General features: G+C 44.7%; 1 protein-coding gene across 1 annotated transcript in view; it reads left to right on the forward strand.

Annotated features, from left to right (window-relative positions):
* Positions 1–18,087, forward strand: part of LOC117531557 (V-type proton ATPase 116 kDa subunit a-like) — a 140,074-nt gene that overhangs the window by 104,854 nt on the left and 17,133 nt on the right. The window contains 3 exon segments of the mRNA XM_034194678.1: positions 3,846–3,863; positions 9,452–9,569; positions 9,756–9,927. Coding sequence (XP_034050569.1) covers positions 3,846–3,863; positions 9,452–9,569; positions 9,756–9,927 — 308 coding nt within the window.

Consider the following 18,087-nt stretch of genomic DNA (forward strand, 5'->3'; position numbering starts at 1 on the left):
TTAGTGTGTCCACTCAGGCAGCATTCAGGAAAATGGTCACTTACAATGGTAACATCATTTTGCAACAAAGCCAGGGTTTTTCCTCTTCAGCTGAATCCTGCAGATCTCTGGATGGAAAAAATCAGACCTCACTAATCCCTGCAGGTCATCTCACCCTAGACAAAACCAGATCAGGTCTGGATCAGGGGAAATGTGGGCATGTCCGTGGCCAGGTGGAGCAAGGTCGTGTCAGCAGTCAGAGAGAACATGGACATGTCAGTGGCCAGGCAGAATGTAGGTGTGTAGGTGGTCAGGCGAAGCGTGTCTGTGGCCAGGCAGAGCATGGGCATGTCCATGGCCAGGTAAAATGTGGACATGTCCGTGGGCAGGCAAAGCGTGTCTGGGGCCAGGCAGAGCATTGGCGTGTCCATGGGCAGGTGGAGCGTAGGTGTGTCTGTGGCCATGTGGAGCAAGGACATGTCCATGGCCAGGGGAAATGTTGGCATGTCTGTGGCCAGGCAGAATGTAGGCGTTTCTGTGGTCAAGCGAACTGTGAGCATGTCTGTGGCCATGTAGAACGTGGACGTGTCCGTGGCCAGGCAGAACGTGGGCACGTTCATGGCCAGGCAGAACATGGGTGTGTTCGTGGCCATGCGAAGCATGGGCATGTCCATTGCCAGGCAGAACGTGAGCGTGTCTTTGGTCAGGCAAAATGTGGGTGTGTCTGTGGTCAGGCGAAGCTTGGGCGTGTCCTTGGCCAGGCAGAATGTAGGTGTGTCTGTGGCCAGGCAGAATGTGGGCGTGTCTGTGGCTGGGCGAGATATGGGTGTGTCTGTGGCCAGGCGGAGCATGGACGTGTCCATGGTCAGGTGGAGCAAGGGTGTGTCACTGGCCAGGTGGCGTGTGGGTTGTGTCCGTGGCCAGGTAGAGCGTGAGTTGTGTCTTTGTCCAGGGGAAATGTGGGCGTGCCGTTGGTAGGAAAAGCATGGGTATCGCTGTGGCCAGGCAGAACATGGCCGTGTCTGTGCCCAGGTGGAGCGTGGCTTATGTAGGCATCCAGGGGAAACGTGGGCATGCCGTGGGTAGGCGAAGTGTGGGCACATCTGTGGCCAGGCAAAACATGGGCGTGTCCATGGCCAAGTGAATCCTGTGCATGTCCATGGCCAGGTGGAGCGTGGGTTGTGTCTGTGTCCAGGGGAAACATGGGCGTGTCCATGGCCAGGAGAATGTAGGTGTGTCTGTGTCCAGGCAGAATGCGGGCATTTCCGTGCTGGCAAAATGTGGGTGTGTCTGTGGGAAGCTGAAATGTGGGCGTGTCCATGGCCAGGCAGAATGTGGGCATGTACTGTGTGCCATGTCAAGCACCACAGACCATCCCCACAGGAGGGAACATGCAGTGGGACCTGTGTCATGCCCTACCAGGAGACTCCAGGGACCAGCTACTCCACAATAGAGTGCAATAATCAGCAGGCGCCCAGTTCCAGCACCACACAGAACCCAAAACCCCACAGAAACCATGGAGCAATGCCCCGTACAAGAATACCAGGTAGGCCATAAGCCAGTGGCACCCCCAGTCACCCCAGTAACACCAACAAATTACACATATAAAGTAAAAAACCCAGAACTTGAGTTTCAGATATGTCACAGGGTGCACCTTCTCTTTTACGCTGGCTCCCATCAGCTCTAAAGTTCATGGCCACAATGTGTCACATGACCGTCAGATAACTGATTGATTGTTTAGAAAATTGTGGAGTCTGATCAGTCCCAGGTGCCCGAGTCCTTTCCGAGTCTGCAGGCTTCAGCTAAAGAGGACAAATGCAGGGAGGGCTCAAGAACACCTGTGTGTTCTTGATGGTAACTGACGGAGTTCAGGTGAAACTTGAACTCTGACCTTTCTCTGAACCTGCTTTCTGAATTAGGGACCAGAAGCTCTTCTGTGCTAAATAAAGTGTGAAGTTCAGCCTCCAGCCACTGTGGGGCGACACTCACTGTGTACCATCACCTTGTCTCCAATGACAACAGAACATTACATCAGTGTACAGAGATGAGACTGTCTGTGGAACCTGGAATGACCTTTGACCTTGCAGTCATGTTTTCTGACTATATTTTGGGGGAAGGAGTAAAGACACCCCCCCCACCCCCACCCAGAGGCACCACATGGCCTCCATACATTTTAGTTGTATGCAAAAGTTTGAGCACCCCTGAAAATTTTCATGATTTTCCTTTATAAATCATTGGTTGTCTGGATCAGAAGTTTCAGTTAATTATATCATATAGCAGACAAACACACTGATATTTGAAAAGTGAAATGAAGTTTCTAGTATTTACAGAAAGTGTGAAATACTTATTTCAACAAAATTAGGCAGGTGCGTAAATTTTGGCACCCTTGTCATTTTATTGATTTGAATACATTTAGCACTAATTATTGGAACACAAAATTGGTTTGGAAAACTCAGTGACCCTTGACCTCCTGACACAGGTGAATCTAATCATGAGAAAGTGTATTTAAGGTGGCCATTTACAAATGTTTCCCCGCTTTGCATATCTTCTAATGAGTGGCAACATGGGAGCCTCTAAACAACTCTCAAATGACCTGAAAACAACGATTGTTCAGCATCATGGTTTAGTGGAAGGATACAAAAAGCTATCTCAGAGATTTCTGCTGTCAGTTTCCACTGTGAGGAACATAGTGAGGAAATGGAAGACCGCAGGCACAGTACTAGTTATGGCCTGAAGTGGCAGGCCAAGAAAAATCTCAGATAAGCTGAAGCGAAGGATGGTAAGAATAATCATAGTCAACCCACAGACCTGCTCCAAAGACTTACAACATGATCTTGCTGCAGATAGTGTCTCTGTGCATTGTTCAACTATACAGAGCACTTTGTACAAGGACATGCTGTATGATGCTGTAATGCAGAGGAAGCCTTTTCTGCATACACGCCACAAATAGCGTCGCTTGAGGTATGCTAAAGCACATTTGGACAAGCCAGCTTAATTTTGGAATAAGGTGCTGTGGAATGATGAAACTAAAATTGAGTTATTTGGACATAACAAGGGGCGGTATGTATGGTTGAAAAAGAACATAGCATTCCAAGCAAAACACTTGCTACCTACAGTAAAATTTGGAGGTGGTTCCATCATGCTGTGGGGCTGTGTGGCAAGTGGGAATCTTGTTAAATTTGAGGGTCACGTGGATTCCACTCAATATCAGCAGATTCTTGAAAAAAATGTTCATGAATCAGTGACAAAGTTGAAGTTGTGCCAGGGCTGGATCTTTCAACAAGACAACGACCCTAAACACTGCTCAAAATCTACTAAGGCATTCATGCAGAGGAACAAGTACAATGTTCTGAATGGCCATCTCAGTCCCAGACCTGAATATTATTGAAAACATGTGGTGTGATTTTAAGCGAGCTGTCCATGCTTGGAAACCAACAAACCTGAGATGTTTTGTAAAGAAGAATGGTCCAAAATACCTTTAACCAGAATCCAGACTCTCATTGGAAGCTATTGGAAGCGTTTAGATGCCGTTATTTCTGCAAAAGGAGGTTCTGCTAAATATTGATTATTTGTTTCTGTTGGGGTGCCCAAATTTATGCACCTGCCTAATTTTGTTTAATGAATTATTGCACACTTTTTGTAAATCCTATAAACTTCATTTCACTTCTCAAATATCACTGTGTTTGTCTGCTATATAATATATTTAACTGAAATTGCTGATCCAAACAACCAGTGATTTATAAAGGAAAATCATGGAAATCATCAGGGGTGCACAAACTTTTACATACAACTGTATTACTTTCACTGATCAATGTGAAAATGTTTTGCTTCAAAACTTTATTAATGTGTTTTTGTTTACTTTCAAGCACTCAGAGGAAGAGACGGTAAGACCCCGAAATATCTGTCTCTGCCTGCATTTTTGTCTGTGTTTCTTTGTCTGTCTGTGTGTCTCTCTGTCTGTCTGTGTGTCTCTCTGTCTGTCTATAGTCTGTCTATACTTCTGGTATCAGTTATCATGTGTGTTTGATTTGTTTCCTATGTGTAGTTTTGTTTGTGTAACACTGACTCACATGACAGACAGGGGCATGCTCATTTGGAGCTTGTTTCTGGGTCCCTGCATCCCCGTGTTGTCTTTTCCTTCCCACTGTAGCCAAGTGCTTGCTCACAGGGGGTCGTTTTGACCGTTGGGGTTTTACCTAATTATTGTATGGCCTTGCCTTACAATATAAAGCACCTTGGGGCAACTGTTTGTTGTGATTTGGCGCTATATAAAAAAAAATTGATTGATTGATTGATTCCCTCGTCCTCAGCAGCTTGAATGTTTCGTCCCAGCATTCATCAGCTGCGTGTTTTTGCCATTACGCCACGTTAGCCACTTTGTTTTTCTTAGCCGCGTGTGTCTGCAAGCGTTTGAATGAGAACAATGAGTATTGCCTTCATGAACTCCGGTTCACGGGCGCACGGACAAAAGAGACGCACGGAAAGAGGAAACTGGGCCGTCCTCTGCCAGCGCCAACAAGAACAAGGTTGAGTAATAAATTCCATGTTTCCACCTCAAACAGGAAAAGGGTCTGCAGATTCACACAAACAGGCTCTTGAGCGGGGAAACCGAACTGCACCCATATACATCACACATGGTGGTCACAGCCAGGGGTCAGAGGTCAAAGCAGCCACTTGTCAAGAAGACATCATCATTTCCAAGTCGCAACATTGTCACTTTTCACACCAGACTGGAAGCACAAACATTAACATTAATACTGTCATTTCTATAAAAATAATAAATTAATAAATACAAAACATACCCCCAGTGCTAAAAATGAGACATTAATAATGAAAAAAAATCTCAGTGCTGAAAATCAGATAATGTTTTTGCTTAAAAAACTCTATGCTAAAAATTAATGTGATTGAAATCTCAGTGCTAAAATAGAGACGTTAACAATGTCATTGCTAGGACGTCTCGTATGGTGTTTAGGGAGGAGGCGTGTATTCAACTACCTGCAAAATGTCCAAGTCAAAGCGTAAGTCCCAAAGAGACAGAGAAGCTTTGCTGCTTCCTGCACCTGTAACTGTAACTGTGGTGACGATTTGCCCCCTGCTGGAAGACCACAGAGCTGTGCTGTCTGTGGACTTTAAGCCTTCTTTTGAAAGTTTGTCATCCAAGCTGGACAGGGTCCAATCTGCAGTGCTTGACCATGGTTTATGCATTAATTCTGAATCCACGCACACGGATTTGGAGCAGCTCAAGGCCAAGTACTCTGCACTCCGAAAAGACAAGTGGTTAAAATCCAAGATGGCAGACCTGGAGAGATGCAGCAGATGGCAGAATGTTCAGATTGTAGGTTTACCTGAAGTTGTTGAGGGGCCGCGCCCTTCTGTTTTTCTCCCAACTCCTCCTCAATTTCTGGGGGGGAATGGAGGTGCTCACTTCACCACTGGAATTGGATAGGGTGCACTGGAGCTCTGCCCCAAAGTGACTTCCAGAGGAAAACCTTGACCAGTTATCCTGCACTTTCATCATCTTCAAATAAAAGATCTGGTGATTCGGGAGACATGTAAGACATTGACCTGACCTACAATGGACATAAGATTCGGTTCTACGGTGATTACAGCCCTGACTTGGTGAGGCAGCGTGCAGAGTTCAAGAGCATGATCTCAGAACTCCACAAGCGGGGACTCAGGCCTGCGCTGCTGTTCCCAGCCAAACTGCACATAATTCTCCCGACAGGGAAGAGAATGTGTCTGCAATCTGCATCGGACTTCGACATGCTTGTTTGGGACTTGTGCAAAGACCGGAGGTGTTTTTCTGCACTGTTCCAGGTAAAGCAGGCTGATGGTGACCGTTGCCATTGTGGGTCAGACAGAGATGAGACACTTTGTGTTATGTGTTCAGTTCCTTCTAATCATTTTTTTCCCATCAGCCCCCCCATAATATCATTCAGTGTTAATTTTGTTGATCGGCACAATAACTCTTCCTCCACCGAAAATGTTCCTGTGATCAATGAAGAAAGAAGGGCGGAAGTGGAAAAAAGCACAAAAGAACGTGGAAAAGGAGGCGGTTTACAGTGTCTGTGCCTCTCATTTCTTTAAAACAGGGTGCAAACCCAACAGAGGTGGAGACCAGCAGGGAGTTCTTCCATTTCACTGGCTGAAGAACATTTTGCACTGAGCGCTTGTGATTGGCTCACACAGCCGTAGGACTGGCTGGTTCCCGCCTCCTTCTTTGCTGCTGTGCTCATTTTTGTACATATTTATTTTTGCTACATAAAATTCCCTTCATAAATAGTTTTTTAACCAAAGTGTTGGTTTTTTTTTTTTTCACTGACACTCAAAATTAAAGCAAAAAAAAAAAAAAAAAAAAAAATGTAAATGTCTCAACTGTCTGATTCATGTCACCTCCAGGCAGATTTTTGACATTGTGACTTTGTGCAGGTCTCATTTTCCGTGAGCGCAGAAGAAGTGGAGACCAGCCAGATGTCTATCCTGTTACTGCTAATTACTTTTTTGTATTTTAGTAGTACCTGGACCTGAAATAATTTTTTTTTTTTTGCTTTTCACTTTATTTCCTATTTCTTTTAAATTTCCAATTTTTTAATTCTCTTTGCTTGATGTGTAACATGTGCCTTTGGGTTTTTTTCCCCCATATGTGTGCATGAAGACAAACGAGATCTACGTCTGGGTACCAACAAAGTAACTTGAACTTCTGACCATGACATCACATAGCAGTTCACATTGAAGAATCACTTTTGTACCATTTTATGCCTTCACAAGAAAATGAGTGTATAATACAGCATTCAGTGTGGAGAACGTCCATCAGTCCGTGGAGACGTCTGTCTGCATCCTGGAGAGAGCCCCGAAGTCTGTTTGCATCCCACACAGGGCCCCAACATCCATCTGCATCTCAGAGAGACCTCCGACGTCCGTCTGCATCCCAGAGAGACCCCCCAAGTCCATCTGCATCCCCCACAGAGCCCTGACTTCCGTCTGCATCCCGGACAGAGCCCTGATGTCCATCTGCATCCCGGACAGAGCCCCGATGTCCATCTGCATCCCGGACAGAGCCCCGATGTCCATCTGCATCCCGGACAGAGCCCCGATGTACATCTGCATCCTAGACAGAGCCCCGACGTCCGTCTGCATCCCCACAGAGCCCAACGTCCGTCTGTATCCTGGACAGAGCCCCAACGTCCATCTTTATCCAAGAGAGAGCCCAGGGTCAAAATGCATAGAACACTGCCATCTACTGGATGGCAGTGTGAATAGCCCCCACCCAAATATCACACGGTCGTTGCACTGAATCACACTTAACAAACAGAATTTTCAGTTTTGCAAATGCCTTTTTTTCACAAATGGAAAAACATGACATATTTTACAAATACACATTTATTTGTAAAAACCATCACACACATTACAGTAACGTCTGTTGGTTTTTACATATAATAAACCAACCAATCAGTGATGAGCAGAGGGTCATTTTCCCATAATGCCTTTTGGCATCTGTGTGTTAATGTTCAACACTTCAGAATTAGCGCATTATTTTAAAACTAAAACACGTGTTATATTTTCACTTTGTAAAAATGACAGTTGACATTAATGCAGATAAACTATCTGGATTAAGTTGGTTTATAAATCAAAACCATAAGTCAAAGCTGCTTTGCTTTTCATGACTTCTGCCTCACGTCGGCAGGCAGAAGTTGGTTTACATTCACGTATGTTGAATGTAAATGACTCTTTCTTACAGCAGTGGGCATAAACAACATACCTCAGTCTGTAGTCAAAACCATACATTCTGTAGTCAGAACCTCACATTCTGTAGTCAGACCCACACAGTTGTTGGTCTGACCCACAGAGTCTGTAGTCTGACCCACACAGTCTTTGGTCTGACCCACACAGTCTGTAGTCAGAACCACACAGTCTGTGGTAGGACAAGCTGGTCAGGAAGACCGGATCAGTGCTGGGAAGGAGCCTCGTCCCACTGGGGATTGTTGTGAAGAGGTGCATGATGGGCAAGCTGCTGGATATCAAGGACAATGCTCCCACGCGCTCCACCACATCCTGGCAGAGCAGAGCAGCAGTCGCAGTGGGAGGCTCATCTCCCTGCACTCCCGGACTGAGCGGCCCAGGAGGTCCTCCCCCCATAGCCATCAGACTGTCCAAGATCTCAGTCGATGGCAGAGCCTGCTGAGCTGATGGCAGCAGCCTTGTTTGAACCAAGATCTACTTTTAAAGTTGTCAGTGTATCGAGACCTACCAAGCCACATTGAAGCCAGCATAGCCACAATTTATTGTGCACCAGTATAATAACACAACTTTTCTGGGACTAAAATAAAGTAGATCCTCAGACAGCTCAGGAAGTTCAACCTGCCCCAGGAACTGCTCCTCATCTTCTACACATCCATCATCCAGTCTGTCCTCCAGATCGGGCCGTGTTTATGGAATCGGCAGCTCAGCTCTTACAAAAACTCTGTGAATTCTGTGAAAGAAGAGAAATAAAGTGAGATGCCATTATGTTATCAAAATTGGACATTGTTGCTCCTTTTTTCATCTGTTGCAATTTCCACGACTAAAGGGAGAATGAGACACAGTTGGGAGGATAAACAGGAAGAAAGCAAATGAAGAGACAAAAGAGAACCAGGTCAAAATAAAAGAGGACATGAACTGGAATTGACCTACCCAGAAACAAACAATCAATCGATACTTTGAAATAAACTAAAACAAAATTGAGACTTTAAAAAAAAACACTAAAAAACACTAAAATATGAATGAAGCAAAACTGGAAAAACAATGAATCCAAAATCAACACACACCACAGGGACACTTGAGGAAGGCAGAGGAAGAAGACAGACATTGGGATCTTTATAAGTAGCAGCAGGACTGAAACCACGTGTGTGACAGAGTTTGCGAAAAGACAGGAGGCGGGGCTTGCTGTGATTCTCTTTGGGAGTGATGAGGACAGGCAGGATTAGCAATGAACACATCAGGGGGACAGCACAGGGGTACGGTTTGGAGACAAAGTCAGGTGAGACTGAGATGGTTTGGACATGTGCAGAGGAGGAACCCAGGGTATATAGGGAGAAGGATGCTGAAGATAGAGCCACCAGGCAGGAGGAGAAGAGGGAGGACAAAGAGGAGGTTATAGGATGTGCTGAGGGAGGTCATGCAGGTGGTTGGTGAGACAGAATAAGACACAGAGGACAGGGTGAGATGGAGACAGATGATCTTCCGTGGCGCCCCTTAATGGGAGTAGCTGGAAGAAGAAGAAGATGATGATTGTTCAGGAACATGAAATCTGTGCAGCCTGAGAAAATTATTAGATTTTTTTTTTCAGCCAAGATGTATGCAAACCTATGCCTCAACTGTGGATGGATGGATGGATGGATGGATGGATGGATGGATGGATGGATGGATGGATGGATGGATGGATGGATGGATGGATGGATGGATGGATAATATGTTGTGTGGTGTCTCTATCCAGTTTGACTTTGGTGATGTAGCTGTCCATCAGGCCATCCACACCATAGAGTACTGCTTGGGCTGCATCTCCAACACCGCCTCCTACCTGCGCCTGTGGGCCCTCAGCCTGGCTCATGCACGTGAGACACACACACACACACACACACACACACACACACACACACACACACACACACACACACACACACACACACACACACACACACACACACACACACACACACACACACACACACACACACAACTGCATGTTCAGCTGCACTGGTGGAAAGGTGCTAAAGGTCTTTCCTTTGTGTTGTGTTCAGAGCTGTCTGAGGTGCTGTGGTCCATGGTCATGCACTTGGGTCTGTCGTCCCACAGCGGTGGAGGGTTTCTTGGTCTGTCCATCATATTCTCAGTCTTTGCCACCCTCACCGTTGCCATCCTACTTGTCATGGAGGGTCTGTCTGCCTTCCTGCACGCCCTGCGCCTGCACTGGTAAGCAAGACACACACGCACATAGACACACACGTGCACATACGCACACATAGACACGGAGACACACATGTGCACATAGACACGCGCATACACCCACATAGACACAAACGTGCACATAGACACGCATATACACACACATAGACACACATGTGCACATAGACACACACATGCACATAAACACACACGTGCATACACACATAGACACACGTGCACATACACACACATGCACATACACACGCATATACACACACATAGACACGACACGCGTGCAAACACATACACACACGCACACATGCTGCGTTAACTGAACAATTGAAAACTGTTGATGAGTAAATTTGACAGAACTTTTGATTTCATTCTTCAAACTTCCAAATTCCAAAATCAACTGAACAAAACAAAAACCAATAAAGTTTATTAACATGTAATAAAATGTCTGATATTGAAAAGCGTGTGACCTTCTGCAGCAACAGTCACAGGAACTAAATCCTGAGGACCAGGTCCTACTGCCACAGGGAGTCTTAGTTCCTGCTGGCTGGAAGGGTCCAGATCAGCACTCACACATAAAGAGCGCCATCTTGAGGTAGAGAGCAGCAATAAGAAGAGTGTGACTGTTGTGGTGGCTTCACTGATCAGTGTTTTGGAGGCTGTTAGTAGTTGTCAGACCTGAACTGATCCAGGACGAAAGTTTGATTTGTCTTCTGCTGCTTTTACTTTGGGCCCCTTCACACATACAACCAATTCCCATGAAGTTGGGACATTGTGTAGAATGAATATAAAACAGAATACAATGATTTGTAAATCCTCTTGAACCTATATACAATTGAATACAAAGACAAGATATTTAATGTTCAAACTGATAAACTTTATTGTTTTTGTGCAAATATTTGCTCATTTTGAAATGGGTGCCTGCAACATGTTTCAAAAAAGCTGGGACAGTGGTATGTTTACCACTGTGTTACATCACCTTTCCTTCTAACAACACTCAATAAGCGTTTGGGAACTGAGGACACTAAATTGTTGAAACTTTGTAGGTGGAATTCTTTGCCATTCTTGCTTGATGTACGACTTCAGTTGTTCAACAGTCCGGGGTCTCGGTTGACGTATTTTGCGCTTCATAATGCGCCACACGTTTTCAATGGGCAACAGGTCTGGACTGCAGCTAGGCCAGTCAAGTACCCGCACTCTTTTACTACGAATCCACGCTGTTGTAACACTTGAAGAATGTGGCTTGGCATTGTCTTGCTGAAATAAGCAGGGACGTCCCTGAAAAAGACATTGCTTGGATGGCAGCATGTGTTGCTCCAAAACCTGGATGTACCTTTCAGCATTGATGGTGCCATCACAGATGTGTAAGTTGCCCATGTCATGGGAACTAAAACACTCCCATACATCACAGATTCTGGCTTTTGAACTTTGTGCTGGTAACAATCTGGATGGTCTTTCTCCTCTTTTGTCTGGAGGATACGACGTCCATGATTTCCAAAAACAATTTGAAACATGGACTCATCAGACCACAGCACACTTTTCCACTTTGCGTCTGTCCATTTCAAATGAGCTCAGGCCCAGAGAAGGTGGCGGTGTTTCTGGATATTGTTGATGTATGGCTTTCACTTTGCATGATAGAATTTTAACTTGCACTTGTAGATGTAGCGACGAACTGTGTTAACTGACAATAGATTTCTGAATTGTTCCTGAGCCCACGCGGTAAGATCCTTTACACAATGATGTCAGTTTTTAATGCAGTGCTGCCTGAGGGATTGAAGGTCACGGGCATTCAATGACGGTTTTCGGCTTTGCCGCTTACATGTAGAAAGTTCTCCAGACTCTCAGAATCTTCTGATTATATTATGGACTGTAGATGATGGAATCCCAAAATTCCTTGCAACTGAATGTTGCGAAACATTGTTCTTAAACTGATGGACTATTTTTTAATGCAGACACTTTTGGTGATGCTCCTTTTATATCCAATCATGAGTCTCCTCAGTTCCCAAACACTTTTTGAGTGTTGTTAGAAGGAAAGGTGATGTAACACAGTGGTAAACATACCACTGTCCCAGTTTTTTTGAAACGTGTTGCAGGCATCCATTTCAAAATTAGCAAATATTTGCACAAAAACAATAAAGTTTATCAGTTTGAACATTAAAGATCTTTTCTTTGTGGTGTATTTAATTGAATATAAGTTGAAGAGGATTTGCAAATCATTGTATTCTGTTTTATATTCATTCTACACAATGTCCCAACTTCATTGGAATTGGGGTTGTAGTACCGATGTGGTTGAATTGCACATGAAGTGCGCATGAAGCAGGAATCGTATGCAATACGTGTAAAATCGCAGCTTACTCTAACACCTCGTACACCTGTTGCTAACTATTTGCGCACACCAGCGGCAGGTGTCGGCCAAATTCGAGCTGACACACATGAACATCAAACACCGCTTGCTTGGCACTTAGAAAATGTGTGGCCATTCACGCTGTTAACACGACAACAGTCAGCAGACTGTCGAGCTGGATGTGAAATTTGTCTAAGTATCTCCACAAGTGTGGCTTTGCAGACACAGGGGTGTGTTTGCTGACAGGAGCGGCTGTGGAGGTCTGTGGTTTTGGACGTCACAGCTGGGGAACACATACTGTGTTTGGACAGACATGAACTAAGAACTGTCCACTGTGACATGCATGTGTCTGACTGCTGTCCTCCAGTGGACTGACATAAAAATGTATATCTGTTTTTATGCTGTTGCAATGGGCTGCAGCGAGCGCGCGCACAGTGCGCACATTGACAGGCTGCCCCAGGTGAAACGCACTGTCAGATCATAACATACAGCAGGTGATCTGAATGTCACGTCATCCACGTGAGCTCTGTTCCACATGACGCAGTGTCTGTCCTGCGGCGCGCCATCCACAAGACATGCATGTCAGGCAGGACATGCTGGACGTGCCACCAGCAGATGTTGACATGATAAGAGTTCCCTGCCATTCATGTCATTTTGTGACTGTCTATGACCATGGGTCATCTACAGAGGAACAGAGGGATCATACTTGTATTTCCAGCTTGATAAGAAGGATTCATTAAAATGCTGTGTTTATATATGGTGTGTGGTTTTATTTATTTTTTTAAATATGTCCATGTCCTTCTTGATATCAGGCATTTTCCTGCACCTTTTACAGGACAGCGGTGGTAGTGCAGTGGAAAAGTTTCTGGCTGGCAATCAGAGCTTGTGGAAATTGCAGGTTCGAATCCCATGGGTGGCATGTATTTTTATTTTTTTTTATTTTTACAGTAGCTTGCACGACGTGGTTACACATACTCCAGCTGCTCCCACTGTGTTCCCACATGCACAAAACCCTCGCAGCGGCATCGTGCATGCGTTTTCATGGTTCACTCATACGAGCTGTTCTGCCGTGATTCACCCTGATTTGTACTTAGTTGTATTATGTGTGAAGGGGCCCTTAGGAACTTTTAAGGTAGATAACATCCAAAGACCCTACTCATTTTTGGGGGCTATAACTCAGAATGTACTGGCTGTACTACATACACACACATATATATATATATACACACACACACTCAACAAAAATATAAATGCAACACTTTTGGTTTTGCTCTCATTTTGTATGAGATGAACTCAAAGATCTAAAACTTTTTCCACATACACAATATCACCATTTCCCTCAAACATTGTTCACAAACCAGTCTAAATCTGTGATAGTGAGCACTTCTCCTTTGCTGAGATAATCCATCCCACCTCACAGGTGTGCCATATCAAGATGCTGATTAGACACCATGATTAGTGCACAGGTGTGCCTTAGACTGCCCACAATAAAAGGCCACTCTGAAAGGTGCAGTTTTATCACACAGCACAATGCCACAGATGTCGCAAGATTTGAGGGAGCGTGCAATTGGCATGCTGACAGCAGGAATGTCAACCAGAGCTGTTGCTCGTGTATTGAATGTTCATTTCTCTACCATAAGCCGTCTCCAAAGGCGTTTCAGAGAATTTGGCAGTACATCCAACCAGCCTCACAACCGCAGACCACGTGTAACCACACCAGCCCAGGACCTCCACATCCAGCATGTTCACCTCCAAGATCGTCTGAGACCAGCCACTCGGACAGCTGCTGAAACAATCGGTTTGCATAACCAAAGAATTTCTGCACAAACTGTCAGAAACCGTCTCAGGGAAGCTCATCTGCATGCTCGTCGTCCTCATCGAGGTCTCGACCTGACTCCAGTTCGTCGTCGTAACTGATTTGAGTGGGCAAATGCTCACATTCGCTGGCATTTGGCACGTTGGAGAGGTGTTCTCTTCACGGATGAATCCCGGTTCACACTGTCCAGGGCAGATGGCAGACAGCGTGTGTGGCGTCGTGTGGGTGAGCGGTTTTCTGATGTCAATGTTGTGGATCGAGTGGCCCATGGTGGCGGTGGGGTTATGGTATGGGCAGGCGTCTGTTATGGACGAAGAACACAGGTGCATTTTATTGATGGCATTTTGAATGCACAGAGATACCGTGACGAGATCCTGAGGCCCATTGTTGTGCCATACATCCAAGAACATCACCTCATGTTGCAGCAGGATAATGCACGGCCCCATGTTGCAAGGATCTGTACACAATTCTTGGAAGCTGAAAATGTCCCAGTTCTTGCATGGCCGGCATACTCACCGGACATGTCACCCATTGAGCATGTTTGGGATGCTCTGGACCGGCGTATACGACAGTCTGTACCAGTTCCTGCCAATATCCAGCAACTTCGCACAGCCATTGAAGAGGAGTGGACCAACATTCCACAGGCCACAATTGACAACCTGATCAACTCTATGCGAAGGAGATGTTTTGCACTGCTTGAGGCAAATGGTGGTCACACCAGATACTCTCTGGTATCCCCCCCAATAAAACAAAACTGCACCTTTCAGAGTGGCCTTTTATTGTGGACAGTCTAAGGCACACCTGTGCACTAATCATGGTGTCTAATCAGCATCTTGATATGGCACACCTGTGAGGTGGGATGGATTATCTCAGCAAAGGAGAAGTGCTCACTATCACAGATTTCGACTGGTTTGTGAACAATATTTGAGGGAAATGGTGATATTGTGTATGTGGAAAAAGTTTTAGATCTTTGAGTTCATCTCATACAAAATGGGAGCAAAACCAAAAGTGTTGCGTTTATATTTTTGTTGAGTATATATATGTGAATGAAACCTACGGACACAGTGGTTTGTCTCTGTGGGTCTTGTGTGCCGTCCCCCGGCAGTCTGCTACTCTCAGAATAGCACTGTTAAATGAGCGCTCTGTTACTAATAAGATTTTTTTTCTTGAATGATTATATTTGATGCAAGGAGCTGGACTTTTTATTTCTGACTGAAACCTAGCACAGAGAAATAGTCCTCTGAGGACTCGCTGTGGTTTGTAAGAGCAGCTGTGTGTTCCGACGGTTGAGATCAGAGTCATTCTCATCATTTGAATTACAAATTTTAAAAGTCGGCAGAATGAATCCTTTTTATTTGTCAAGCCGGGCGGGAGTCCAGCACCCGGAGAGGGTGGACCCACAATACAAACTCCCAGACCAGGCTTTGGAGTAAAAGTAGTTGTCATTTTTATTCCAGGCTGAGGTTCAGTACACAGGTTGTCAGGCAGCGGAGCAGAGGTACAAACAGGGTAAGGCAAAAACGCAGTCATATCCAGGTAGGGGTCGGAGGCATGAGCAAACACTGACACAAGGGCTGAGGCAAAAGGCGCGGCCAAGAAACACGGAGCAAGATTCAGGTACATGGCAAGACAAATCAGGACTGAATACAAAAGGCTGGAATGTGTGCTAGAAGTGACGACAAACTGGCAAAGGTGTGGTTGCTGGGAGGAAATTAAATAAGCAGGTGTTAACAAGGTGCACATGAGGAGAAGTATCTAGAAAGGGGGTGTGGCTGGTGGATAAAGAGTATGGATGGGGCAAGATAGTGAGGAAGGGAGTGTGCTCTCCCTAACCCTAACAAAGACACGTGAGCTGGTGCAAGAGCGGGAGTAAATGAAAACACAAAGTAGACTGGATGAAAGTGTGAGAGGAGGGCACAGAGCTGGTGAAGTGACATGATGTGACAACACAAACAGGGATGCGAGCAGGATGAAGACATAATGGCAGGTGCAGGGCGTGGAGTGAAACAGGGAACTATGAACCAAGCCAAACACAAGACAGAATAAAAGAACATGAGAACTGATCAGGGAATACATGAACAAATGAATACTAAAGCAGAACAACAAGAAAAATGGAGACTACATGATAACAGATACAAAACCCAATGTTACAATGTAACTGAAAACACAAATGAGAAAATAAACAAGTGATAAATGATCAGTAATGCAACCACAAACCAGCTGAAGAAAACTAGAACAGAACAGAAACCAAAAACCCGATACTAAAGCAGAACAGATAATAATAGAAAAGAGAATAGCAAAAATAAACAGATAATAACTAAATGATAAACAATGAAAACACAGACTGACTGAGAAAAACAAGAACGGAACTAAACCATGACAGAAGTATGAAAAGAAACAAAGGAAACAAAGTGACAAAGCAAAATAGAACAGAGAGAAAACAGGTGATGAAAAGAAACAACTAATAAAGCAAAGCAGGAGCAGATGGTGGGTAAAAGAAAGGAGGAAAAAACAAAACCAACACCCTGCTCAGGGCCAAAACCTGACATTATTGTGTTGTCCACCCGCTCAGTGCAGCTCCTTCCTCAAGGACTTTAGTGACTTTTTGTCTACAATTCTCAAGTTGCCGAGGCTTTATTTGGTGGTGATTTTCAGTTCCACGCTGATGATGCTTTAGATAAATCTGCTGCTAAATTCATCAGTTTGATGGAATCTTTTAATCTGATCCAATGTATGTCTGGTCCCACACACAGCAAAGGTCAGGTTTAGGATCTTAGTTCTCTCAGTCTTGATATTATTCTGAGGACATTTTTATTCCTGATCATGTTTGTGTTCTTTTTAATCTGGATTGTCCGTCTCCTCTTGTGTTTTTAATCATTATACTGCAGATGTTTTTCCTTATGTTCTCCAATGCCATATACCAACACAGGGCAGAGTAGCTTCCTAAACTCTGTGAGTGAGATAGATTATCAATCAATCAATCAATTTTTTTTTATATAGCGCCAAATCACAACAAACAGTTGCCCCAAGGCGCTTTATATTGTAAGGCAAGGCCATACAATAATTATGTAAAACCCCAACGGTCAAAACGACCCCCTGTGAGCAAGCACTTGGCTACAGTGGGAAGGAAAAACTCCCTTTTAACAGGAAGAAACCTCCAGCAGAACCAGGCTCAGGGAGGGGCAGTCTTCTGCTGGGACTGGTTGGGGCTGAGGGAGAGAACCAGGAAAAAGACATGCTGTGGAGGGGAGCAGAGATCGATCACTAATGATTAAATGCAGAGTGGTGCATACAGAGCAAAAAGAAAAGAAACAGTGCATCATGGGAACCCCCCAGCAGTCTACGTCTATAGCAGCATAACTAAGGGATGGTTCAGGGTCACCTGATCCAGCCCTAACTATAAGCTTTAGCAAAAAGGAAAGTTTTAAGCCTAATCTTAAAAGTAGAGAGGGTGTCTGTCTCCCTGATCTGAATTGGGAGCTGGTTCCACAGGAGAGGAGCCTGAAAGCTGAAGGCTCTGCCTCCCATTCTACTCTTACAAACCCTAGGAACTACAAGTAAGCCTGCAGTCTGAGAGCGAAGCGCTCTATTGGGGTAATATGGTACTACGAGGTCCCTAAGATAAGATGGGACCTGATTATTCAAAACCTTATAAGTAAGAAGAAGAATTTTAAATTCTATTCTAGAATTAACAGGAAGCCAATGAAGAGAGGCCAATATGGGTGAGATATGCTCTCTCCTTCTAGTCCCCGTCAGTACTCTAGCTGCAGCATTTTGAATTAACTGAAGGCTTTTTAGGGAACTTTTAGGACAACCTGATAATAATGAATTACAATAGTCCAGCCTAGAGGAAATAAATGCATGAATTAGTTTTTCAGCATCACTCTGAGACAAGACCTTTCTGATTTTAGAGATATTGCGTAAATGCAAAAAAGCAGTCCTACATATTTGTTTAATATGCACTTTGAATGACATATCCTGATCAAAAATGACTCCAAGATTTCTCACAGTATTA

The sequence above is a fragment of the Thalassophryne amazonica genome, chromosome 18 (genome assembly GCF_902500255.1).
Source record: "Thalassophryne amazonica chromosome 18, fThaAma1.1, whole genome shotgun sequence".
In the NCBI taxonomy this organism is placed as follows: domain Eukaryota; kingdom Metazoa; phylum Chordata; class Actinopteri; order Batrachoidiformes; family Batrachoididae; genus Thalassophryne; species Thalassophryne amazonica.